Raw genomic sequence first — 26,841 nt, 5'->3', positions numbered from 1 at the left:
CTTGGCCAGTGTGTTGCTGCAGGATATGCGTGATAATTGCATGGAAAGCATGTTTGACTGCTCGACAGATATAAATACAGCCTCCTTCCGGCTGTGTTGTTCCATACATCTGTCCTGGGTGTTTTTCTTGTGCATCTTTATTCCCATCCTCCCCCCCCCCCCCCTTTCTTGGCCTCCCTGCATTTTCACGCAAAGTCATATTATGTGTGGGTGTTTCCATGTACGCCTCATGAAAGCACTTAAATTAAATTTCGATGTGTTTTAACAGCGTGAAGTTGCACAGTGGCCTGGACTTGAGTTTTTAGATGATAAAATTAGGGGGTAACCATTTGTTAGTCCCCGTGGATGGACACTTGATTTATTTTTATTCTATTTTTTTTGCTGCCCTTACCACTGAATTTAAAAAAAACTAAATGTTCTCGAAAAAGAAGAGCTGTTTTAAAGGAGAGGATAAAACACTTGTAGAGAAAATGTCACACTAATCTTGAGTTCCAAAGTGATAAAAAAAATCTAATAAAGAAATAAGAAAGGATGACAGTAGTTAATTTAATTTATGCTGACTCAGACATATTATTTTTCTATATTATATTAAAATCTAATAAAAAATAAGAAAAGATGACAATAGTTCATTTTAATTTATACTGACTCAGACATATTATTTTTATTATTTTTCTATATTATTTTTATTTTTACGCACAGAGTCTCGTCAATGATCAATTCAAAATAACTTCCAAGGCTCAAAAGAGGTCAACCTATAAAATCCCGATATTTCCACAGAAAATCACAAACATCCATGTTAAATGTGTGCAGTATCACGACCCCTAACAAAACGCTCACACTAACACTGAGTCATAATGGAAGCATAGCTAAATGTGTGAGTGAAACAATGGCGTCTATGGAAGGATTATGTGCCATCATCCTGCCTGCATCCCTGTTCTCGGGGATAAGAAACATGACTCACAATTCCTTTTGTTCTCTTTGCAGTTGAATTACAGCTCGGGATTGCTGGAGAATTTCCCAGAGTAAATATTCTCATCGTTTTCAAAGGGTAAGTTATGCATTAAGTCTTTTTTTTTTTTTTTAAATGAGAAGTCTCATTACTCGGTATGCTCATTTTCACATTCTCGGTAAAGAAGTTTGTCTTGAGCGGGAGTTAGATGCATATTTAGGTTTTATGTGCCTGTTGCTTTTGTGTTGCTCTTAGAATGTCAAATATATGGGAGCCAATCACAAAGGATCCTATAAAAGCTAATATGAAGGCACAGCAGTAAAGGAAGAACACATCCTTTTTCCTCGGTTAATATGCGAGCTGTCTTCTCCTTCCTGGCCAGCTGAACGACGACACGAGTGAAGACAATTTAATGTGAAGTTAAGTGAAGTTGAAGCTGAGATAGCAATCGAGGCAGAGCGCAGATGCCTGCCGAGACAACCCAGGCTTGGCGTTAAAGATCAGCCATTAGCCTCTTTTTAATGGCGTGCGGCTCATTAGCATACCGCCGCTTTTCTCTAACAGTCATGACAAGAAAGACGAAAACTACCTGGCTGCTCGTTTCAGATGTCTGCTTGTGTGTAGGTGCAAATGTGCACGTGTTGGCATGGGCATGCTTGAGATCCCGCCACAGCCCATGCCCAGATTGCATTCAACAGGGATGTTTGTACACAAGTATGCAACAGTGCTCACACAAAGATATGGATTACCTCGTTAAAATGTAAATGAAGTCAGAGGTGCTTTATATGAAAATATGTGGAATGAATTATTGTAGGATTTATCATATACCGGTGATTCCCAATTTTTTCTATGCAATCCACAGCGAGAATACTTTGCATCCTGCAAAAACTTTTATTTAATTAAAAAAAAATGGCTTAATTATGTTGCCTTATGATCTCAAATCATCTTTCTCCACTAAAATGAACTAAAATGCCATTAATCCGTTCCGGTGTGCCATAAAGCAATCCAATTTTTTTATCTTTTTAGATCTTAAAAAAACATAACATTATGTTTTATTTCATCCAGTGACAGCTCACTACAGAACAATTAAGAATGAATTCAGGCTCTTTGTAACTCACTTGAATGTTGCTCTTGCGGGATAATAATAATGATGTAACACTTTATATAAGATTTCTTTAAAGTGCAATTGAAAGTACATAATATATAATCACTGAACTTCTCAAGGAGATGTCTTAGCAAGATGAAAAAGAATGGTAAATAGAATGGTAAATGCATTTCACTTGTATCGCGCTTTGTGTAGCCTCAAGGTGTTATAATTCAAAAAGCAGTGAAATGCAGATGGGAAAAAAAAATGATGTGGTTCCAATTGATAGTCTTTGAACAACAATTTGGAATGCATTATGAGTAGTGGACACACGCATTGCCTGTTCATTTAGGGGACGCACTTGTGGGAGAGGGAGTTTTTCATCCCAGCAAATGGTGGCCCACTTTAGACTGCACTCTGAAATGGACTCGTGGGCTATCAGCAAAAATAATACTCGGGTTACAGCAACAGACGCTCGTGCAGTTAGAATTTCAGTATACATCCAAGTTGACTCATCTTCTGTTTGGGTGTGTGTTGACGTCCACATTTTTTTACTTCCTGCACACAAATTTGTGTGTGTGCATGTGTGTGTGTGCATGTGTGTGTGTGTGTGTGCATGTGTGTGTTCAGAGAAAAAATGGCGAGAACGACAGAGGACATCTGAGGATGATAACCTCAACTTGTGCTCTCTGTGGAAACTTCCTTTCATAGTTTCTGGCTTACTAGCGCCCCCTGCTGCCTGAGGGAGAATACTTATTGGAAAGCAGTGTCAACAAAGACAGCTGTCAGGTGTACTCTGACATGATTTGGCAGATTTTTTCAAAGACAATATTAATACGCTTTAAAATATTACGCTCCTGAATCCTTTCAATAAAATTAAAGAAAAAATGGCTGCCTTGGTTCAGGTATTCAAATGCTTGATATTTTTAGCTATGCGAATCAAGCTTATGGAGATTTTAAAAAATGGATCTGAAATATGTTTAGCTCTGAATCTATGTGACCTTGAAGAGATAAGAGGCCTGATGGCTGTATTGATTGGCAATTCTCTGATGACTGGCAGAGGCATATTAAACGAGAACCAGTCCAGAACCTTGGGTTGGATGTGACTCCCTAAGCAGCAGGGCTGTGTGTGCCAAATAACACAAGGTCTAAGACAACAGAAGATGATAATTACAGTTTTGGTATGCAGGAAGTCCTCCGCTTTGAGTTGGTGGCAAGTGGCCTGCTAAGTTCTATGTCATTGTGGTTATTGAGCATCCTCCAGTGGCAATCCAAACGATATGAAATATTGAAATTTCGTAATAACCACCCACTCCAGCTGCTTGTACTTCACCCACCCACTGGCCTCATGTGTAGCATTTGTGTTTACATGCATAGTTTGAGATGCAGAATGTGTGGGAGATCATTTTGGCAATGTTGTGTGGTTTTATGTATGGGTGGGAAGTTTCTAATCCAAAAAAGAACTACACGGAGCTGGTGTCCCAATACCTTTGCCAACCTGAGAACCTTTAAGGCCTGCGGTTCTTTCAGGGCTGACCAGATTTGATCTGGTTTGGAGGCCGTAATGAAATGTGCTGTTCATTAGGCTTGTAATTCAATTGGGGTGGGGACTGCTGGGGGTGTGGGGGGTGGATGATATTGTTCTGGCTTCCATGGCAACAGTGCCTATAAGTCTGGGAGGCCAGTGTTTGGAAGGATTTCGAAACAGATTTGTTGGGCTTATAGGGAGAAATGTCATTGTGAAGGGGCGGTTTTTGGCGTGATTGCCTTTGGTCTTCTGAAATCATCCGGGATTTGGGATTTATTTAGGCCTGTACCGTTTTGAAGACGAGGAATAAATGCGCTATATTGTCACATCATGAATTACTGTTGCCACTTGTTGCTAAGGTAGATTTTGTAGGGTCCAAGAAGCTAAACCAATGAACATTTAAAAATGGCTAAAATAATAGTGTTATGTTATGTTATGTTATGTTATGTTATGTTATGTTATGTTATGTTATGTTATGTTATGTTATGTTATGTTATGTTATGTTATGTTATGTTATGTTATGTTATGTTATGTTATGTTATATCGTGTAATGTTATGTTATGTTATATCGTGTTATGTTATGTTATATCGTGTTATGTTATGTTATGTTATGTTATGTTATGTTATGTTATGTTATGTTATGTTATGTTATGTTATGTTATGTTATGTTATGTTATGTTATGTTATGTTATGTTATGTTATGAAGTAGGAAAAAAATTGTGGTTCTCCACGTGTATTTCTTTAGAATTGTAGTTGCTAACATTTGATATTTAGTTTCTGTTTGGGTTACCACCATAACACAATTAAAATCGGCAGTGATCTTTACGCCGTATTTCCTCTTGTCCTTGATGGGGCGATTGAGCGCCTCGCCGTAGTCATTGTCGGGTCATATTGTGCCCCGCACCGCCTCATCACACAGACAAAATGAATGTTGTCGCCCGCAAGTGTGGCAGGTTCAAGATGAATGCTCGTGCGGGCATGTGCAGCTTTATTAGACGCTATCACGACGTGATGATCACAGCCGGTGGCTGGGACACTCTGACACAAAGAGTGAGAACAATGCAAACAGAAGATAGGAGATCCTCCAGAAAGTCTTCTGTCAACATTATCGCACGTGTACTGAGAACAGATCTTTTACTGATGCTTTCCGGGGTCAAGCGATCATAAAACTTTTTTTAACACATTCACTCCCATTGATGACTATAGGCATCAAATATTCATATTACCGTATTTTCCGCACTATAAGGCGCACATGAAAACCTCAAATTTTCTCAAAAGCCGACAGTGCGCTTTATTATCCGGTGCGCCTTATATAGGGACCAATATGGATTCGTGGATGAGGACTAACTTATTAAAGTAAGCTTTAGGTGTTTATTTTGTGTGTTGTGTGATATTAACGTTTAAGCAACATTGAGTTATTGATATATTGTTATTGTTTTCACGATTTCAAGTGTTACTATATTGTGATTGCATTTGAGCAACGTTGAGTTATTTATTCTAAGCGCCTTATAATCCAGTGCACCTTATATATGAACAAAGTTTTAAAATGGGCCATTCATTGATGGTGCTCCTTATAATCCGGTGCGTCTTCTAGTGCGGAAAATACGGTAATTGGATTGGCAGTGAATGAGTTGACTGTATAGGCAATTTCACATACTTAGCCATTACACGTGCAAAAATATGTACACTTATCAAATTAGCTAAATGGAAGTTTAGGTTAGAAGTCGATGTTGTGAGTGTGGACGTTTTTCTTCTTCTCCCACTCACTTGTACATTTTCAATTTACGTCTCTCAAATACTCGCTGAACCAAATGGGCCTTTTAGAGTGTTGTGCTGCTGGGATCGAAAAAAAAAAACATTTCTCAGAGTGGAGATTGAATTCTAGCAAATTTGCCTTGGGGGCGTCACACATTAGAGCGAGTTTGAAAGTAGCGTATAGATTCGGTATTGGCATGGCTCTCAGACTCACGAATACAGTACTTTGACGGAATGTCTCGTCCATATGCAAATGCTTGACACCTTTTTTACCCATAAATGAACATTTTGACTACAGTTTGAAATTTTCGGCCGCAGTAAAAGATGATAGTCAGTGCAAGTGTCTGCATGGATAAGCTCACAGAGCGGATGATGTACAAACACCGACACAAAGTAAATCTAAATTATGCATGCGGTGTGAACAAGCAGAACACTCGAGTGTTTGTTTTGCCCCTTTTGTCTGCAAGCAGCTGTTAAAGAATTCAATACAGCGACTTACAAGCAAGCCCAGTCGTGCTGATTTGATCAACAACATACACTCCCCATCTCTTATGTTTCGCACTTCTCCCCGCATATTTGACTTGACTCTTGTTCATGGCTGGAAATCAAGTGTCATCAGCCGCTCATCTCGCTGTTGTCTGTTGGAGATGAGAAGCCCCGCAGCTCAGGTGCATGCTCTATTTTTGGCAGGTGTTATTCCGCTAGAGGACAAGATAACAGTATTAAGCCACATTAGCATTAGCAAATGGTCTTTTCAATATGCGCCATTGACGTGGAGGAGCCAAAAGTAGCTTCTTTTTTTTTTCACGCCCTTCCCTGTCCATGGCAAGTGTTACTGTGCCGTTTTCTATAGATAGAAATAATGCGACACAAATGCTCAATCTATTCGGTCAAACGTGAAAATAACTGAAAATTGGAACGTAAGCGGCAATTTCTTTCCAAAAAGCTCTGCGTACTCATTTGAGTGGAAGCTAATTTGTACGGCTATAAAATATGCAGATGGCGAAAAAGTCCAATGGAGTTTGTTGTGATTCAGTTCTTGGCTTTGGTATCAGCAAGATATATAAACTGTAAACTTTCCCACACATAAAAAAAGTTGAAAGTAAGCTTTTTGCTTTTTTTGTGAATACATAAGTGTCAGTCAACAACTTTTCAATGCTATCACTTTCCTATTCGTTTTCTTTCTTGGTGCGTGACCAACTCTCTGATCCCTCATGTTTTTTTCAAGAGCCGCCTTGTATTGTTGAGCAAACACTCAAGTCTTTACAGTGTGTGATAAGCAGCGCTTCGGTGATTTGAGTTACGGTGACCCGCGGTTTGACCTTCCTCCTGTGTAATGTCAATCTGAGAAAAACAAACTGCTGCAGCAGAGACACTGTTATTCACTTTATATGGTTTTGAATCAATGTCTCCGCTGATATAAAATATGTAATTGATGCACAAAGTCTTGACAAAGTCAAAGTGATGATTTTTTGTAGTTGAAAATTTCACCTCAGTGATGCTGCACGGTGCTAGCAAAAGTTTTAACAACAGTACACTTTCTTTAGCATGCTACATATAAGGTTTAAAATGCTACCCAATTTTATAATTTATCTATTATAATGTGACAAACCCCACCACACATGATGAGAAGAAATATAAAGCAGAAAGAAATAAAATAAATGGAAGAAGCTAGCCTAACTGTTAGCGTAACGCGTAACTGTTAACTATACATTACAGTTCTCCTTGTATTTTTTTTTATTGTGGTGAATGACTTGCGGTACAAATTATTTGAAAAGAAAATTAAAACACTGTCACTTTCCGGAAAGGGTACGAACTTCGGGTCACTGCTTAATTGGCTACGACTCCATTTAGCATCACGGAGGCCTAGCTGAGCCAAATTGATGACCACAACAAAAAAATTCCCAGATTAGTTCAAATTTTACCATTGTCAGCTTCAACCATTTTCTATGCAAATCAGGGAGGGGGGGCGCGGGGGTAATCAGTCTTCATACACCCCAGGATAATCATTTTGTGATGTGGCCATTTCTCAAGGCGAAAGGATGCAAATTTGGCGTCTACTTCCTTTATGAACAGTGAAATGAATCTTTCCCAAAAGTGTCAATCACCACCGTTTTTAATTCACAGTCACGTCTGATCTGATACTCTCTATCGTTCCCTTAACTCCCTCAGCCATCTGTCTCAAGAGGGCTCGAGGTGCCAAGATTTGAAGGCTCACATTCTCAACAGGCTCTTAGCGAGACTAACGCTGGGACTGATACTAGAGGTTCATGGGCTGGATTTTGGCTCTGATTGGAGAGTAAAGGCTGGTAAGAACCTATAATCTGTGCAAACAATTCTGTAGTGGATGGGATTTATGTTATCGTAACGATAAGACCAAATCTGTCAGGTTTGACCGATTTGGACGAAACCCAATTTGTGTGGTTAAAACGGAAACGGCAGAAACTTGTCAATGAATGAGAGAGTAGAATTTATTTTTTTTTTCTTCCCTCAAAATAGTGCCATCAATTTCAACATCGTCATCGTGGAGAACAATAACAATCAATCAAAAGTAAAAAATAAACATTGTGTATTAAACCAAGCTAGACGGCAGTCAATAAAAAAACGATTTTTCAGAGAAAATCCGGCAGCAGTGAAATGTTTGAACAGATTTTCAAAGACGGCCGCGTGATTTTGTTCCCTTTTTGCGCAGCAGTAAAAGAAATATATTTTCTTGAATCCAATATCTTTTCGAAACCCGACATTGCAGGATAACTCATCGTGTTTTACGTAATTATTACACCAACTGCCAAATGGTGAGTAAACATCCTCTCCTGCCAACATGAAAAGGCTTTATATTTTTTTCCGAAACGTTTCATTTCCAGATGTAGAAACTCTACTGTTTGATTAAATATTCAGTCGGAATTCTACTGTGTTATCGTAAATGGAGCCATATTCCTTATCAGCAAATGCCAGTCTCCTGCATAAATATTTAACCCAGAGAGTTGCACCCCACCGAAGAATACCAATAGTTTGTCAGCAAACCTTCATGCCAAAGGCGAGCAGTTTGTATCGTGCCACAGAGAAGAGAAGAGAATTAATAAAAAAACAAATTAAAACAGCATCTGTACAACCGGCTTGTTATGTTTATATGGACTTTATAAAGGTGCATCATGAGTATTCCCCATCTGTGCTGATCCATGTAGTTTATTTATTCATTTATTTATTTATTTATAAGCATTTATATTTCTTTGTTTCTTTCTTTGTTTCTTTCTTTCTTTATGTCTTTCTTTATTTATTTATTTATCTATTTATTTATTTATTTATTTGGAAGATGGATGGATTTTTTTATTTATTTATGCTTATATCCTTCTTAAACAACCCAAGAGCGTTGGGGTGTGTGAGTTTTTATTTATTTATTTGGAAAATGGATGGATGGATTTATTTATTTATCTATTTATTTATTTATTTATGCTTATATCCTTCTTAAACAACCCAAGAGCATTGGGGTGTGTGAGTTTTTAATGGTGGAAGATATAATGGAAAAGTGTATTGATTTGCAAGAGAGGTTTTGTTGTTGTTCCCGTCTACTGTTGTAAAGTTTTATGACGCAACAGTAAAGGTGAATTGGAACCAGAAAGAGTCCAGCTGGTGTTGACTTATCAAAAATACATTGGAACATGCATTTCAATGTATTTGCAAATTTGTTGGGATGTTCTTGGAGGTTGATTACGACAGCGTTTCCTAAAATACCCTTGGGTATTGTAAAAAAAAAAAGATATTTTTAGCATTTAGCCTACATTATACCAATGCCTTTGAAAGTTTAGAAACATATTGCAAATTAATTGAAGCACACTGTATCCATTTGAGCACAGATAACGATTAAAAGAAATATATATTTTTCACTGCTAAAACTGTCAGAACATATCCTATGACTTATTTATACAAGTTGGCAACCTCTGCTATGCTCAACTTGAAAAAAAAAAAATCCCAGATGTTCAATTGTCACTGAGATGTTCAAAACAGGCAAAGCATTATAGCAACAAATTACATGGTGAGCATATTAGTAGCTGATAAACACAGATGCTTTGACAGGTGCAGAATTTAGATTAGCCGGAGTGAGAAGGAAGTTCCTCCTCTCCCACTCGCTTTCCTAAAATATCAACACTCAATGTGTTGTTGTTTTTTTTCTCAAATAGCAGAGAGGCAGGAAGAAAAAATGAAAGAATAGTTAAAGGAGTTTTTATCAGGCTTATTTCTCCTCTCTTCTCTTCTGAGCATCATCCATCATCTGGTGTCAATCGACAGAGATGTGAGCTTCAAACTATGGCAATGGCCTCCGCACACATTCGGACACTTCTATTTAGATCTCATCAAGATAGTCTTGTCACATTGTTTGCATTGTTTCAGAGTGATAGGCATGGGTAGAGAAAATATGCCCCGCCCCCTTTTTTTAAAAAATCCTTTAGGATGTGAGTTGAGAATACTGTGAAAACACATCTTAAATTATATATAGGAAGTCAAAACAATTTTATCTGAAAGCAATGTAGCAGGCGCTAGGGTAATTAAAAAAAAGTGTATCAGGGAAGAGAAATGAGCCAAGAATGTGTGTACAGAGACTTCAATAAAAAAGAATACTGAGCCATCTGGTGTCTTTTGAGAAAACTCTTATGGAGGAGGAAGGAAGATTCTTCACAGGTGATGGCTTTTGCAATTGAGGCATAAAATTTGTTTTGTGTTGGACAGCTTGAACAACGGGAATTGGAGAAGTTTGGCGTCCTCTTTGCATAATTAATAATAATAATGATAATAAATAATAATAAATAATACATCAAAGGGTCAAAGCAAATTTGATATAAACATAATAATAATATGTCAAAGTGTTGAAGCCATTTTGAGCTCTCCATGGTTCTGATTCTGTGGTAACTGCCCCAAAGTATTCCCAGAGACACAAAAAACTTCATACCAAAATATTAGTGACCTTGAAATTTTATCACAAGAATTTTTTTTGTCCGTATTCAAACGGATTGTGCTACACCATAGAATCATGTTTTTACTCAAAGCCTCCTCAGATAATAATACAAAGCCCAGACTCCTGAAAGTTTCTCTCGTCGTGGTTATCCGAGAATGTTAGGAGACTATAAGCTTGTTCTCTGCGAAGAGGTTAAAGGACAGGAACAGGGAATTCATTATCCTTGAGAGAGGCTCCAGGTTTTGTCAAGAGAGACACATTGAGATAGGGTCTACTTGTTCCCTCCTCACCTCCACCTTCTTTCAGTATCTCCACTACCAGCTCATGATAAATGGACTCGAGTGGCGGGCAGGCTGATTGGTAAAGCTAGAAGCACAGGGGCAACGATGAGAAAGAAGGTCATCTTTTAGTAAATTCACATCGTAAGGAAATTAGGCTGCAGTATGTTTATAAGGCTTTATCTGTTTAACAATTAAGTTGAAGACCAGAAACATGAACCTGAACCACAAACCCCTCCAGTATCCGTTAGTGACTCTGGAAACCTTGAGAGAAAAAAAAGATATTGCAGAATACAAGACGAGCTACGGCTTTGCTCACAGGAATGAAAAAGAACCTCCGCGAGAAGAGCGAGGCTGAGTGCAGCTAAGTCAAAAGCAGATGTAAGAAAATGGAAGGAGTCTGGTGGAAGCAATTGATAGAGGACAGGAAACAGGCTGTAAAGCAATTATCACTATCTCAGCCATTAGAGTTAGGACTGTCTGAGTGTGGAATATTGTAGACTAATCACATTCTACATTAAGGGCCCCATCTCGTAAGCTTTAAATTACAGTGGGTCCTAATCGTGAGAAAATGCAGTTTGGAGATGTTCAAATTAACATAGCATGTGATTTGGCTCTTAGTGAGGGTCAAGGGTGTCGTGTGGATGTGAGCCACAGCTTTTCAAAGTACATTAAATATTTGACGGCTTCAAATACATGCATATGTTTTATATTGAAGCAAAAGCTCTTGCAACTTTAAGAGTGAAGCATTGTCAGGCCGCACAAACATACACCTCAGCACTTAAAATATTTCTCAGCAACAAGAAAACAGCAAAATGCTGCACTGGCTTCCTTTGCAGGCAACTGCTAGAAACACATTGTGTGATGTTATTTGTCAATATGCAACGTAGACTGTGTCGACATGAACAAGATGCTTAACCCGGGAGTAAAGTGGGGTGATAAATCAGTGCCGCATACGTATAGGCGACAGTAAACTCGAGAGATGAAAACCAGGTAGATTGATGGTGCATTTTAGAAAAGGCGCAAGATGTTATTTCCGTTCCTTCTGAGAACTTCATAAAGGTCACTGCGTGTGATTTTTGTTTGTCATTGTTTGTCAAGGAGGATTACCAGGATTATTTTTAATGAACCTCCAAATACTGTATATTTCATTTCAAGTAATGATCATTTATGTCCGGGGGCAAATCATTGACTAAATGATGTTTTTATTAAATCACTAATGACGACTACAAACAGTTACCTGTAAGCAATAATTCGAAGTGGGGAACACGTTGATTTTTTTTTTTTTTTTTCCAATCATGTTTCCTCGTTTTAAATTATACTAAATTACAAGGCTGCCCTCTGGTGGTAGTAAGGCGAATGGCCAACCAAACAGGAGCCTTTATCAAATGTGTTTTTTTTTTTTTCTTAAAGAATATAATAGGAGTGATAAAATAGCTTTGTGTTGTTCAAACTGTTATACAGAATTTACACGTTAATAGGAATTTAATATAGTTTAACTGAAGTTCTTACTGTATTTACGCCGTGACGTCTTTCGGCCAATCAGCTGTCCGCGTTTAATCACGTGCTCCCTACCTCTCCTCCACTTTATCATTACTTATAACCCACTTTCACCTTCTTTGTTTTCAATTTTTAAAGCTAAAATGAGACAAGACGACAATCTGGGAAAATTTAAGTTAATGCAACACTTTAATTCTTATAAACATTAGTACAGCCAGTCACACAGTCAAGAGGCAGAAGACATTCTGGCCCTTTCTCACCCTGCTTTCTATAATGAAGGCAAACCTGGGTGGCGTCATTAGAGGCTTTGTTAACACATTCACTTTAACACATAGCTGCCCACGTTCCAGTTCTTCTTTTTCACAACATGCAATTTAGATAATAGGTGACAAGGTGTCAATTGCAGAGAAAAATACTGTTCACAAATTTGCTTATTACTCAAAAAACACTGGTACAAAAACAAAATTGACCTAAATGTTGTCATTTGTGGAGAAAATATTTTCAATTGAAATAAAGAATTGATTCAAACATATAAAATATTCCCACGTATGACTTAGATCAACCCCCCCCCCCTACTCAATGTTAAATTTCAACACAAATAATAAAATACCCACAATAATAGTATTTAGGGGGGGCGTCATGCATGTTAACATCGTGGTCAGCCACAGTAAGTACAGTGTTGATTCAGGCAGTGCGTAACGACTCGAAGGATTTTCAATTAAACCCACCACATGCGCTTCTGTCAGGACATCATTTAAGTCATCTCTGAAAATATCTTTCAGTAGTGCCATCATTGTTGGAAAAAAAAAAAAAATTCATAAAACACCAAGAGCAGAGAATGCTGCAATGAATGAAATAAATTTTCCGAGATTAACATTTTAAAACATTACCAGTGAACCATAACTGCGACTAGAGCCAAAACAAACTTCAGGGCAAAAGTGCACCAATAGGAAGAAAATATTGTATTTATCTCTTTATAATCTGTTAAGCATGAAGACATTGAAACATTTGAAAGCACGCAGCAAAAAAAAAATCAAAATGTGGTGTATTCCTTCTGAAAAATAGAAATATCAGAGTGCTATTAGGCGGAAAGCAAAGTGATAAATGTTTGGTTTTCAGAAGGAAAGCAACACTTACAGTGCAGAAAAAGCTGTCACACCAGAACATCCGCATTATATAGGGATAGACATGCTAGAGGCACATACTGTACAATTTAATCATACAAAAAGAAAATCATATCAAAAGCAGAGCATAGTGCACATACAAGCCGCAACGCCGTGGAATGTTGAAAAGGCAAAAGCTGAACTTATAGCACTTTGAGAAATGTTATCTCCCAACCCAAACAAAACTTAAAATGTAATTTTATGTCATTTTGTTTGGCATGATTATCATAGAAAATACAAAAAGAAAGAGAATAAAATAGGATAAGACAAAAAATATTTTAAAAAAAAATATACAGGAGCTTCAATATGTTATTGGTCTGCATAAACTATAAATCAGACTTAGAGGTTGTTTTTTTTTTGTACAGCTAGCGAAAACATGCATTTTGGATGGGAATGAAAACACTCCAACTTAAAACACAGTTGCAGACAATCAACATGTATCCCGCCTCCAATTGTTCATAATACATTATAAGACTTTATAAGCAAAACAATCAGGTTCCTTTAATCAGTCTCTACAATAGCATTGAATCACTGCGAAAAACAAATGAGTGTTATGTTGAGACTTCATATTAAGAACTGTTGCAAGCATAAAAAAGTCAACATGATACTAGGGGAAAAAAAATACAATGAAATGTGCACCTGTGGGATTTAACTATCCCCTTGCTGACTACTAAATGGGCTGTAAACTGTTCACTGTGGTTTGGCAGATTACACAAGGAAGTCACTGTTACAAAATAACAAATTACAATAAAATTGCTGGTCACGGTGAAGCGCAGGTGTCAAACTCGATGTCCGGGGGCTATATCTGGACCGCACTCATGGAGCTCGGGTTTTTATTTTCTTAAATTTCTTAAATAAAATGCCGATAATGATTTATTATAAATTCCCTAGAGAAAAAGTCCAGGGTAAATTAAAAAAATGCCCAAAGGTCAATCATTTTGCCTGGCACCTAGGGGGTCCAAGCAAATTTTGGGGGGAAATGCCCCTGCATGCCCCCCCTCTACTTCCGCCAGTGCCACCACATCATTTTAAGTGACTTACAATTGCAAATCATATGCTCTGACTTCATATATATTCATATAATATACCGACAATTTATGTTCCCTTTTAATAACATTGAGACAATGCAATCATTTAATCTCCCTTTCAAAATAAACCCAAAAACTTTTTGTATACTAGATTCTCTTTTTTATACGTGATAAAAATTACAATTAATGTGTATGGGTTCAGAATCATAATGGGAAACCAGAACTACAATATGGCCCTGAACAAAAATGAGTTTGACACCCCTGCGAGATATAACATTGCTTCTAAGCGAATTTTTCATGAAGAGAAGCATGCACACGTTTGCGCACGTAAAAAGCAGTGAGCGCACTACAGCAGGTGGTAAAGATAAAGAGCGCCACGGCGTCGTGAGCCAAATCGCCGTGGAGTCGTTCGTAGAGCGGCCGCCGTTCGCCGAAGTCTATCCGCAACGCTTCGATCTGCACCAAGGTGCTGAACATGACAAACACGTGAAAGATCTGGTGGCCCTGCCCGATGAAGTCACACTTCCCCGGGAACCAGCTCTCCGGGTGGGGGCAGGAGAAAAAGTAGGCGCCGATGAGGAAGAATAGCACTTGGTAGAGGTGGTAGACTACCACCAGGTCGGAACAGCCTTCCTGGTAGCTCGTGTAGATGCGGTGAACCACAGGACTGATGTCCAAACAGTAAGCCAAAGCCGAGGGCACCACTTGGAAAAGCTTGTGGGTAAGCTTGGGCACGGTCGGACTGGCGTATTTGCCGTAGCAGCAGCCGAAGCACGTGAGCCAGGCTAAGAAAGCAGCGGCGGGTAAGAAGAGCCCTTGCACTCTTGCGTGCCAAGCTTCTTCGATGACGTAGTAGTAGTGTGTCAACGCGCTGCCGTACTGGTAGACGGCCACGCCCACGTAATCGAGGAAGTAGAAGGTGTAGTGAGAGAGCTCGGATTTGGCGGACAAGAGATGAGCGAGGGCGCTGAAGGAGAGGTAGGTGAAGGAGGTGAGGAGGATGATGAAGAGGGGTTGAGCGTGGGGGTCTCGCAAAAAATCAACCGTCTGTGAGATCTCCTGCCATTTCACTAAGATGATGAGAGCGGCCAGTAGGTGGGTCCATACGTTGATGGTCTCGTTGTGCCTTTGGAAGAGGGTGAGGAAGTAGTAGCGCCAGCTATGGTCCGGCTGCCTGTAGCCGGTGAGGATGTGACGCTCTTGGAACACCCAGGGAACGTCGGACACCTTGACCGTGCAAGGTAGTGTGGGGAAGGCCGACTCGAGCAGCTGAGGGATCTGACGCAGCTGCTGGGCGTTGATGAACAGGCGGCCGATCTGCTCCATCACCACCGTCGCCATGGCAAACTGCAAGCAGGGAGACGAGGGGGAGGGAGAGGAAGAGCATAGAGCTTAGGATAGTGAAGATTAGGGATAACGAGTACCGATGATTATTTCAAGGTATCGGTACTCTCGACGGGCATTTTATGATTAGGGACTAGAAATTAGATGAATAGAAAATTGCCGTTAATTTTATTCAATTTGAAGGAAATTGCTATATTGAGATGGATAGGTTTTTCTTTAAAATAATTTGTCATTGTTTTTTGGGAGAGATTTTTAGGCAACAAAAGTATTAGTGGTATCGGTGCATGGTGTTGGTATGGGTGACTACTGGTATCTGTGTAAACAAAGTGGGATTGAACATCACCATTATATAAATGTAATAATGGTAAATGTATTCATTAGCATTCATTTTTTTACTCTATTTTTTTACAAACTGGGTTGGAAATCAGAAGTCATGGAAAATAGTGACAAGAAAATAAATTAATAATATAAAAATAAATCATATTTTACCCAAACCCATAACGCACTATGTTCAATTGATTAATATGCTAAAAAAAATCACTTATTTCTTACAAAAAAAAACTTTAATACTTAACGAGGGCCCACATGGCTGATTTAATCGTCTAATAGCCAAAACCACATTTCTGAAATGTGTTATTGTGACTCAATTTGCAAGGCCGAGCCGCAAACCTAAAAAAATGCTTGCTCCGTTATGTAGCAACTTTTTATACCTTCACATTCCAACAGCCACCAGAGCCAGAATCCAATTCTGTGCCAACAGATGTTAAGCTGACACCATCACTGGGTAGCCATTGTACTACACCCCCCCTCCAAAAAAAAAAAAAAAAAGACTACAGACTCAGACAGTTTGATTCTATATGCCCACAACTGAATACTAAATAGTTCTGTCATTTCATTTTTATTAATAATTATCTTCAATAATGTATTTTGAAACAAGTCAAAAAAAAAAAATCAGGGTCATTGTGGGTATGAAGCTGATAAAAACTCTGAAACCTCATTTTCATGAATACAGTAATCAAATTAGAATATCAAGGACTCTTTACTAAAAGACCTGTTAGACAATCTCGTGAATTTTTCCACGCGGGCGCGCGCGCGCATGTGCGTACAGTAGTGAATGGGGGGGAAGATTACGTAAGAATGACCATCCGAGGTCCACACCCTTTTCCCCCAGCAAAGGTTGTGTTCGTGATTGTGTACGTTTGATTTATATTAAAGGATAAATAATCGGGAATTATACAAACACCATTGTTGCGCTGTACAACGAGGCGGCCCTGTTGCACTCATTGTATATTCTATCCACCAAATCGTGCACCTGGTAGACGTCTGTAAATCTAAAATGATTTTTTTTTTTTATCTATATTTAATCACAGCAAGGGTGTCTTATTTCACTCCCCGTGCGCATCACACAAAGGCGATAGGGCGTTTAGCGTGGAATTACTGATAACCATTCACTTGTGGGTTTTCGTGCTCGAGGCGGAAATCTTCCGATTATCATCTGAAGTAATGATCGCAACCCGCAAAGAGTCACATACCTGAAAATGGGGGTATCAATCCAAAGAATTTGCAGACGACGAAGGACTGGCTGCTTGATAAATTTTTAAAAACATTGTGCGACGAGTTACACGGATGGAGGATGGCCGTGGCTGGAACGGTGCTCGGCGGTTAGGGCGCAGACTCCAAGAGGATGGCAAGATCTTTTGACAGACAGTTCTTACAACCAATCAGAAGACAGAGTTGGGCTTCTTTTTTGTGACATCCTTCATTTCAGCCAATGAGAGCTGTTATCCGGAAAATCAACCCACACCACAGGGACGGTTTGTCACAGTCATAATATGTGCCTCTTGGATGACACATTTCCATCATGTGAAAAGTAATCAAGTGTAGAATATCACCAAAATGTAATGTTAGGACAAATTTGACTTCAATTATTTTGTATTATTCAATTATAGTTCTTAGGTTCCTGCCTCCCCATGTGGAGTTTGCTTTTTCTTCCCATACTTGCATGGATTTTTGTTTTGCCCTATGAAGTTGAACTCGACCCCTGTCTGTTGTAAAGTCTTTTTTTTTGCATTTATTTAAGTATGTCGTCTATAAAAAAGATTGAGAAAATATTTAGAGGTCAAAGTTCAATAACAATGTTGCTTTAATCAAATTGAGACTGTCTCAAGACTACCTACACCTATATTTTGGTTAATTCCACAATCCACTTGGGTCATAATGTTGTTGACTAAATGAGATATGAAACAAGCATGTTTGCCTTGGATGCCAAAAAGATCTCGTTTTGTCATTCTCGTGTTAGGCGTTCAATAACAACATCTCTATTGTTTGTCTGAGTCAGAGATTTGCATTGTGTCCTCGTTCAAGTTTTTTGTTGACATTGTGGATTTTGAAACATTCAGAGTGAGCAGTGACTAAACTATAATGAATGCAGCGTGACTGGCATACAAGTGGGGGCACGAGGAGCAGAGGGCGTTGAGTGATCAACGATGGTAATCGAATAGTTTCGTGCAAAGGCGCTTTGTGCACCATCTTGACCTCATTATGTCAATGAGACATGCATCCGAGACAGATAATTGATGTAAGACGGTTAGTTTCCCTGAAAATAGAATAACATCGACACACCTTAAACTTGTGAACACTTGTGAACTTGGCAGGTTTTAAGCACTCAGCAGCATTTTGAATAACAGGTTGGGTGTCAAGTGTTGGGCCGTTAACAGCTTTCTCAATGACCATCTGCCAAAGAGATGGATTGAGCATGCTAGACAAGGTGATCTGAAAATTGCCCACAAGGTCACCCGATCTAAGTTTGTGTCTTCTTTGTTATAAATGTAAATATGCATAAGTATGTATATATGTACAGTTTGTCAGCCACCCAAAAATACATCATTAAAGCTGCGCACATGATGTCTAGACAGAGCTAAGACTATCACGAGACTTTCTACTGAGCAACTGGAGGAGTGCATTCCAGGAAATCATTTCACTGACACTTAACCGTGACAGAATATTAGTTTTCTAATAAAATGTACGTTACTATTTATTTGAACTCAGTATTTTTCAGTTTTCTCTCGTGTGGTAAACCCTCACCCACTCCTGAGTCTGCCACTAGGTGTCAGTAGTGTGAAACCACAGATGAAATCTCAGAGCCCCCCAAAAAAATAAACAATGCACCTTGCGTTTATTAGTAATCATGCTTTATTACAAAAAAAGGTTTTCCAAGAATGAATAAGAAATGAACAGTACCTGCAACTTTAACCATAAATCGTACGACAAGTGCTGCATATGGACCAGTGTACTAATTGGAATGCCCAGTAATAGAAAAACAATTAGCACCACAAGCAATACAGTGTAATCAGCTGCCAACAGGAACTAGAGAGGCACTAATATTCAGCTGCAACTATTAAAACCATTATAATGCAAAGCTTATCCTTGAGACTGTCAGCATTCATAAATTCGTTCACTCCCTTGTCTTCTTTGATTCTTCAATTTTCTTTTCCTGTTTAAAAACAAAAGGATAAAGTTATTGTTTTTTGGGAGTCTCGGTTGAACTGCAACTTTAAAGACTGACAAGACCAGCACATACTTTCTCTTTGAGTTTCTTATCGAGAGCAGCCAATCGCGCTTGGCGGTTTTCTTGGTTTGCTTCCATCTTCTGATTGAGCTTCTCCTCAGCTCTCTTGCTAAAATTGCTACAATCATCCAAGGCCCTCTGGAGCACTTCTCTCTCACGCTCTCGTTTCTCAGCCAATTGCTTCAGCACCTCAGCCTCGTGGCGCTAACAAAGAGAAAGTGTTTCACCTTGGTTTAAGATTTGTCTTTTGAGTCCATTCATGTTTCTTAACTTACTTTGTATCTCTCCTCTGCAGCAAGCATCTTCTGAGTAAGCTTCTCCTGAGTGGTCTTGCTGAAGTTGCAGCATTCATCAAAGGCCCTCTGGAGCACTTCCTTCTCACGTTCTCTCTTCTCCGCGATATTTTTCAGCACCTCAGCCTCATGGATCTGGCAAAAAGTCCAAATTGCATTTTGTTTCACTTTTGCAGGATTTAGTTGATTTGTTATATATTCATTTGGGTTGTGAAAATACCCCGTGTCTCTCTTGTGCAGCCACCATTTTTTGAGTGAGCTTCTCCAGGGTATTTTGGCTGAATTTGTCGCATTCATCAATGGCCCTCTGGATCACTTCCTTCTCATGCTCTCGTTTCTCTGCTAGATTTTTGAGTAATTCAGCCTCGTGGTTCTTAGAATAAAGACAAAATACAATTGATCCTGTCAAGTTCAATGCAAATGATAATCGTGATTTAGCAAATGTTCATCCAGCTCTTTGAACTACTCGTGTTGAAGATACCTTGCGTCTCTCTTCAGCAGCCTCCAGCTTCTTCATAATCTCATCCAGTGAAATGTCTTTCTTTTGGACAGGGGACAGTGGAAATTGTACTTTTGCATCAGGGGAGGTGGGTCTCAGGATGAGCTCAAAGGCATGGCCTGAACTACGCTTGTTCAGCTCCTTAACTTGGATATCTGTAAAACCACATGGGTCGGACATGACGGCATGAACTTTAAGTTGATTTTGATGGTAATTTATTGCAGATCAGAAGCTTAAGAAATGCTACTCAATGCTAATCACATTAGGGACTCTAGGTGCAATTGATAATTTTGCAAATTAAGTTAAATTTGCACAATTTATTTAGCAAATTCAAATTGGTTGCTGGAGAATTCCAAAACTAAATCTGTTCAGTGTAATTCTTTCAAACATTGTCACATTGCAACGCAGTTTCCATTTTATTGCACCTACCTGCAACGTGATCCATTTCAGCTGAGGCTGCTTGTACATAGTGGAAAGAATAAGCACATGGATATTAAAACGAGTCATAAATTCAAACACCACCAATGCGTAAGTTATCTGTTGTTTTTCTGCAGACGAAGGGGTGCAGCAAAAGCGCTAAAACAAACAAAGACCTCGTGTTTGGGGAAGAAGAAAAAAAAGTCAAGTTGTGGGATACACACAACCCATGAGACGCAAGCGATAGAATTGAGCAAAATTCATTTTCACGAACATGCGTGAACGGCATTTTAGAGTTAAAACTAAAACAGTATATACTAAGACGGGCAAATCAGATCTAACAGCGTTTTGGTCCAGGTGCAACTTTCCATTGTCGCCATGTCGTGTAAATAACATTATATTACCTGAAGTTGACTTCGATTTAAAAGTCGCAAATTTTACCAGAATATTCTTGCAATTTTTTTACACACTAGCGAGCGATATGAAGGACAATTTAAACGATCATTGTTCTCACCTAATGATGTTTTAAGTGCTCAGATAGGTTTCAGCTCTTAAGTTAATGTCGGGAGTCACCCGCCAACTGAGCAGTCTCGCGCACAAAATCGGATCCATGGCGTCTTCTCAGCTTTTAACGTTGATTGGTCGAAATCCACCAATCAGAGAGCGCCTGTGACGCTAATCGAAACAACAACGGCAGCGGTGACGTCACAGCGAAAACCTCACTTCTAAACTCTTAAACACAAAACACTACTAGTTTTTCAGAGTCCTGACATCACCTGTTATAATAAAACTGTTAAAATTGTGATTGTGAAGATCTTGAATGGGTGCACAATAATGCATTCATTTAGCTTCATGTTTTCATGCTATTGATTAACAATAACAACTCATTTGATTAGCTTTTGCTTGAGGCTTGTTTGTCAATAGTAACTTCATGGAATTGTTTCTTTAACCAATCTGATTTATATTTCATCCTGACAGGTCCAGACTCTGGCACTCGAGGGCATCAACAACTTTGCGTCCTCTGAGGTTGGTCAAAGATCATCTAGAAAAAAAAGGTCTGTAGCGATCTGCACACCCTAATGAATTAATAATCAGCATCTCTTGGTGAGTATGATATTTTAAGATCTATTATTGTTTTTTTTTTTTTTTTACTGAACTCATACTTGTTGTTTGTGGTGGTGGTTATATTGTGGTTTTATGTAGGCAGATGACAGGGCTTCCGATTTATTTTATTTTTTATTAGTGGCGCAATGGACCATAATCTGAAATGTTAGGGACGCACAATGTAAATTGATTTATGTCAATAATCACGATCCACTCATTTTTACCATATTAGGAAGCTCTGTGGCGCACCATGAACACAAGCACTGTAGAAAATGGGTGGATGATTACATAAATAATTTGGGAAACATGGTGAGAAAATTCATTTTAAAAATAAATAGGAAATGAGATTTCAAGTAGACTAAAAACATTGACTTCAGTCAGTCAATCTTCACGCCGTTAGGTGGCGACGTTTTGTAGAGCACTTATCTGCCGGCCAACAAAAACCACATTCCTATTTGTCTTCAGACAAGCTTGCACACGGAAGCTGAGCGAATATACATCTAAACTCAACATTTTGACGTCACCATGGGAGCATGTATGGCACTATGTTCTTTAGCCAGCTGCGTAAGTATTTTTCTTCAATTTTGTAGTCTTTCTTGAATGGTTTCGCCTAAATTTAGTCAAGGCATTTGGAACAAAACAAGCACTTGGCGACGCCACGGAAAAACGACCAACTTCCCAGTTTATGAGTAACGAAAATATGCAACGAAATATGGAATGATGTGTTGGCGTCTATCAAGATACTTAACATGGGATACTTCGTTAAATTTCTATTTGAAAACTACGCAAATGTGACGTCATGTTTTCAGGAAGTTAGCTTTACAAGCTAGCTCTCGTCGACCCTCAATATATAAGCTAGGCGTTCGTTTTCGATTGTAATATTTTACCAATACGCCATTAAATATTTTTGCTGACCCAACACACCCTTTCTCGTTTGCGGTTTAAAAATTGACATATTTTTTGTCAGTGGTGGCAATAATTAAAAAAACGCCCTTCCAATCAATGACCTACTTGTGGCGAGCTCAGTGGTTGTAAAATGACGTCATTTTTATACTCATTGACAAATCACTCGTCATGACAATCTGTCAATCAAATTATTTTGGTTTTACTGAAATGTTCAGCCTCTCCTTGTTTTTTAATACAAACACAATTGTTTATATGCAAGCAGGGCTGTGTTTTGATTAATAATAATCAACCTAAAATGTCAAATATAAACTAAAAGTGTCCCATTTGATATCTTTTGCAATCTTGCAGGCTTCGTGTCTGTGTGGCTCTGCACCATGTCTGCTGTGTGGCTGTTGTCCCTCCTCCAACAACTCCACTGTCACACGCCTAGTTTTCAGCTTCTTTTTGCTGCTCGGGACCTTTGTGTCAGCCATCATGATCTTTCCCGGAATGGAAACTCAACTGCGCAAAGTGAGCCATTGACAATTAGTTTAACAAAAAACCCCTGGCCAAGTTATTTTGCGTATTGTGATTAGACGTGTTGATTTGTTTTTTTGCTTCTTTCAGATCCCAGGATTTTGCCAGGGTGGAAGCACCATACCTGGCTTTGAAAACCAGTTCGACTGTGACGTCATCGTGGGCTACAAATCTGTATATCGTATTTGCTTTGCAATGACCTGCTTCTTCTTTCTCTTCTTCATCATCATGATTCGCGTCAGGAGCAGCAAAGACCCGCGTGCGTCTTTGCAAAACGGGTACATGTTGCTTTATATTTCACATGTGACTTTAAGTTGTTCAAAGCCAGCCATTTTCAGTCATCAGATCACTGACCATTACTTTCGAGCTGCTAAAACATTTAGTAATGATTTTTGATTGCAAAATAATAATCTATTTTGTGATATACAAGCTCTGTGAGTGACATCTACTTACCAGAGCGGCACATCAGCCATTAGTGTCTGGTCACATGACATATTCCCCAGATGGTTGTTGTACTTTGGTTCCTTTGTGACACACATCCTTCCGCAATCATATCACATGCTCTGTGAATTATATACATATCTGCTCCATTTCCAAATGTTTGCTACTGTCTGATTTAAAGTCTGCTGAGTGCCACTGCTCGTCATGACAGTAAAGTCCATCCTTTGTCAACAGTTTGGGAAAAAGAAGTGGTTTTGAAATTGAGTTGTTGCACTGCTGCCCCCTGTTGGTGACTTGGCTCATCAAGCGCTTGGGGAAAAAAAACAAAGAACAAAACTCCTTGGCAGCGACACTGAATGTTGTAATTTTAATGTGTTAATTGTGCACGTCATGTTTTTTTTTAGAAAAAAATATTTGTTCTGAATCAGATGTTTACAAAAGGCGAACAGACTGGAAATGTGTTTGCATTGTTGACTTAGCTATCCTGCTTTCTTGACTGTGTTTGTTTTTTGTTTGCTTTTCAGTTTCTGGTTCTTTAAATTTCTCATCCTAGTTGGGATTATGGTGGGAGCCTTTTTCATCACTGATCCGGTATTCCATACTGGTACGAACAAAATTCATTTATTTAGTCGCAGTCTATTTTTTAACTGGTGTTGACAGCTGTGTCTGGTTTCTCTTGTTTGTTTTTTTTGCTTCACAGTGTGGTACTATTTTGGAATAGTGGGCTCGTTTTTATTCGTTATCATTCAACTCATACTCCTCATTGACTTTGCCCACTCCTGGAACAAAGCGTGGGTAGAACAAGCCGAAAATAACGACAACAAGTGCTGGTATGCAGGTATTGCAATTTAATTTCTGACGTCTCCCATAAATTCTGTAAATGTTCTGTAAACATTGACACACTTTTTTTTGATTGCCAGGCCTGCTGTCTTTCACCTTCTTGTTCTACGCCCTGGCTTTTACCGCCATCGTGTTGTTTTATCATTATTACACGCAACCGGATGACTGCACAGAGCATAAGGTCATCATCAGCCTCAATCTTATTTTCTGTGTCATCGTCTCCATTGTGTCCATCCTCCCCAAAGTTCAGGTAACTAACTTTTTAAAACCTTTATGCTAGATTTTAATCTCTAAAAGCGCAACCTAAATTTTTTTTTTTTTTTCCCCCTGTTTCTAAGACTGAATGTTTTTTTTTTTTAAATGTCCTCTTGTTGCACATCATAAAATTTAGTGCAGAATATACATTTGCCGTGTTACTTGCAGGAAGCCCAGCCTTACTCTGGCCTGCTGCAAGCTTCTCTCATCTCTCTCTACACCATGTACGTGACTTGGTCCGCACTCACCAACAATCCAAGTGAGTCTCATGATGTCTCATTCACACTTCAGTCATTTGTGATTAATATTACAACAGACGCCATTGTGCTAAGTTCCGGTCATTTCTGTTTATAGCTCCCATGTGTCTTATGTTTAATGGTTGCATTAGTTTGTGTACCTCAGGAAACTCTTTAGCAGGCTGAGATTGTAAATTCCTAAGTAGGAAAATTCAATAAGTGCTTCTATGGTTGTGATGTCACAGATCGCAAGTGTAACCCCAGCCTACTGAGTCTAGTGTCGAATGTCACCACCACCTCACCCTCCAGCGAGCACCCACCAGGCCAGTTGCAATGGTGGGATGCTCAGAGCGTCGTTGGCTTGCTCATCTTTTTCTTATGCACCATCTACGCTAGGTGAGTTGGGCCGTCTGCACACATTTTCTATTCTATCTATATTTCATCTGACTTCTTCTTCCTTGTTTCCCAGCATTCGTTCATCCAGCAACACTCAGGTCAACAAGTTGCTGCAAACGGAGGAGGGCGGCGGCGAGGCTGGAGAAAACTTAGGCCAGGACGGCGTGCGCAGGGCCGTGGATAACGAGGAGGACGGCGTGACTTATAACTACTCGGCCTTCCACTTTCATCTGGCTCTGGCGTCGCTGTACATCATGATGACCCTCACCAACTGGTACCTGTAAGTATGATTCGCCAACAAATGAAATTGATGAATGTTTAGAATTAGGAATTATAAACTGTCATTACGATTATGTCCACTAGAGGGTGCACAAGCTTGGTTTGCAAATGCACTCCAATTTCACATAAGGGCCTCCTCTGACTTATATAATCGCTATGTTTGTACATAAATGTTTGAACTGGTTTCACTTAACGGTTCTTTTGCCTCTCACAGACCCGACACCTCCACGCAAGCCATGCGGAGCAGCATGCCGGCCGTGTGGGTGAAGGTGTGCTCCAGCTGGCTGGGTCTCAGCCTGTATCTGTGGACCCTCGTGGCCCCTCTCATCTTCCCCGACCGAGATTTCAACTGAGCGGCAGGTCTTTTCATTTTGGTTTGGCTTGCTTTAGCGATTTTAAAGGACTATAAATGAGGTGCAAATAATACAGGAAATGCATGAAGATGGTTTTTTTTTTGCCTTTGACTCGGTGTGATAATCAACCGCAGACACTCATGGGTCAGGTTAATAAGAGCTTGAGCTACAGGACCTGATTCTATTTTCCAATGACTCACCTTGATAGGCTTCGACCTGTCATCTGATATGGCGTGACTGTGTGAACTGTTATCTTTCTGCTGAACTTTACTTACCAGACTATCACACAAGCTCAGAGACTCGACACTTTCGCAATCGCACAAATGTTTCTTACCGAAGACCAGAAACACCAGACTTCCTGTTAACAATGTCTGGACCCCCCCTCAGCCCCCCTTTTTGATTATTTTGAGGACTATTTCAGTGCTGAGGCAACACGGGGAAACCTCCTTTCGATCCCCCCCTGAGGGAGAGGTGTGCAAAAATGAGATAAGAATAAAACGGCACACCCCGCAGATGGTGGCGAGGGTTCCCTTTTTCTACGAGACTGACAGTCAGAGAAGTAACAAGGCTGCCGTTTCATTTCACATCTAATCCGGTCAAGGTCATACAGTATATCCCGAATGCAACACCATCTCCACGTCTGACTGTGGCCTTGTTCAACCATCTGTACCTGCATAGCAGCACATATTGATTTTTGGCAGCGCGCCAGACTCACATGATGCGCACACGGGGCTCCCCGTGCTCATGCATATGTCATCATTTCCAAACAATTCAGCTACAATGTGCGGAACAATCAAACCAGTTTGAAAACCCGTCTTTGCCGCGATGTGTGTTCCTGGAAAGTCATTACTTTCATTATATTGTGGTTTTCTACATTTCGCTCTGGATGAGGGGAGGTGTGTTCCCCCCCCCCAAATGTTGAGGTCTTGTTTGCGGTATTTAGTTTTAGAAAAAGCATTTTCCAAGTGTTGTAAAGTTTTACCACCATCACTTAAGTGCATTATCAAAGCCATTTTTTTTTTTAAAGGAAATTTTTCAACATTGCCTTCTCATTTTATTAAGAATTGTAAAATGCTGATGCGTGCTTATTTTACTGTACCGTTAACACCAAATCGTGTACGTTGATTTTATTATTACAAATTAAACACTTGGACTCGC

General features: G+C 39.4%; 3 protein-coding genes across 7 annotated transcripts; 1 reads left to right on the top strand and 2 right to left on the bottom strand.

The window, feature by feature from the left end:
- Positions 1–984: 984 nt before the first annotated feature.
- On the top strand, positions 985–26,841 carry serinc2l (serine incorporator 2, like). 2 transcript variants are annotated; one of them, XM_088386201.1, is made up of 11 exons: positions 985–1,048; positions 21,336–22,025; positions 22,716–22,877; positions 22,974–23,161; positions 23,849–23,928; positions 24,025–24,162; positions 24,245–24,414; positions 24,588–24,678; positions 24,901–25,051; positions 25,125–25,331; positions 25,545–26,841. In XM_088386201.1, the coding sequence occupies exons 2-11, from the start codon at positions 21,987–21,989 to the stop codon at positions 25,681–25,683; spliced, it is 1,365 nt and encodes a 454-aa protein (XP_088242327.1). In that variant the 5' UTR covers positions 985–1,048; positions 21,336–21,986; the 3' UTR covers positions 25,684–26,841. The 2 variants fall into 2 exon arrangements, with proteins under 2 accessions (XP_088242327.1, XP_088242326.1); XM_088386200.1 differs by lacking the exon at positions 985–1,048 and having other exon boundaries at positions 21,144–22,025.
- Positions 12,216–17,275, bottom strand: paqr7b (progestin and adipoQ receptor family member VII, b). The gene is made up of 2 exons (XM_088386203.1): positions 17,113–17,275; positions 12,216–15,583 (listed from the first exon to the last, which is right to left on the bottom strand). The coding sequence occupies exon 2, from the start codon at positions 15,575–15,577 to the stop codon at positions 14,519–14,521; it is 1,059 nt and encodes a 352-aa protein (XP_088242329.1). The 5' UTR covers positions 15,578–15,583; positions 17,113–17,275; the 3' UTR covers positions 12,216–14,518.
- On the bottom strand, positions 18,755–23,551 carry LOC148392006 (stathmin-like). Of its 4 annotated transcripts, none has more exons than XM_088386204.1 (7): positions 23,337–23,551; positions 20,370–20,396; positions 19,923–20,095; positions 19,662–19,814; positions 19,424–19,576; positions 19,161–19,352; positions 18,755–19,073 (listed from the first exon to the last, which is right to left on the bottom strand). In XM_088386204.1, the coding sequence occupies exons 1-7, from the start codon at positions 23,347–23,349 to the stop codon at positions 19,035–19,037; spliced, it is 750 nt and encodes a 249-aa protein (XP_088242330.1). In that variant the 5' UTR covers positions 23,350–23,551; the 3' UTR covers positions 18,755–19,034. The 4 variants fall into 4 exon arrangements, with proteins under 4 accessions (XP_088242330.1, XP_088242331.1, XP_088242332.1 ...); XM_088386205.1 differs by lacking the exon at positions 23,337–23,551 and adding an exon at positions 20,872–21,004; XM_088386206.1 differs by lacking the exon at positions 23,337–23,551 and adding an exon at positions 20,872–20,985 and having other exon boundaries at positions 20,370–20,399.

This window comes from Syngnathus floridae, chromosome 10 (genome assembly GCF_059516105.1).
Source record: "Syngnathus floridae isolate MCC-2025c chromosome 10, RoL_Sflo_1.0, whole genome shotgun sequence".
Taxonomy (NCBI): domain Eukaryota; kingdom Metazoa; phylum Chordata; class Actinopteri; order Syngnathiformes; family Syngnathidae; genus Syngnathus; species Syngnathus floridae.
Note: the sequence above shows the minus strand (reverse complement) of the source record. Positions and strands in the feature narration are given on the sequence as shown.

What these genes read in the sequence shown, in the direction of transcription:
- paqr7b (XM_088386203.1), bottom strand. Translation starts at nt 15,577, where the DNA reads ATGGCGACGGTGGTGATGGAGCAGATCGGCCGCCTGTTCATCAACGCC.
- serinc2l (XM_088386201.1), top strand. Translation starts at nt 21,987, where the DNA reads ATGGGAGCATGTATGGCACTATGTTCTTTAGCCAGCTGC. An exon ending in TATGTTCTTTAGCCAGCTGC is followed by an intron (nt 22,026 to 22,715) that starts GTAAGTATTTTT and finishes GCAATCTTGCAG; the next exon opens with GCTTCGTGTCTGTGTGGCTC. An exon ending in CAACAAGTGCTGGTATGCAG is followed by an intron (nt 24,163 to 24,244) that starts GTATTGCAATTT and finishes TTTGATTGCCAG; the next exon opens with GCCTGCTGTCTTTCACCTTC.
- LOC148392006 (XM_088386204.1), bottom strand. An exon ending in TGAAATGGATCACGTTGCAG is followed by an intron (nt 20,096 to 20,369) that starts GTAGGTGCAATA and finishes GTGGTTTTACAG; the next exon opens with ATATCCAAGTTAAGGAGCTG. An exon ending in CTGCAGAGGAGAGATACAAA is followed by an intron (nt 19,353 to 19,423) that starts GTAAGTTAAGAA and finishes TCTCTTTGTTAG; the next exon opens with CGCCACGAGGCTGAGGTGCT.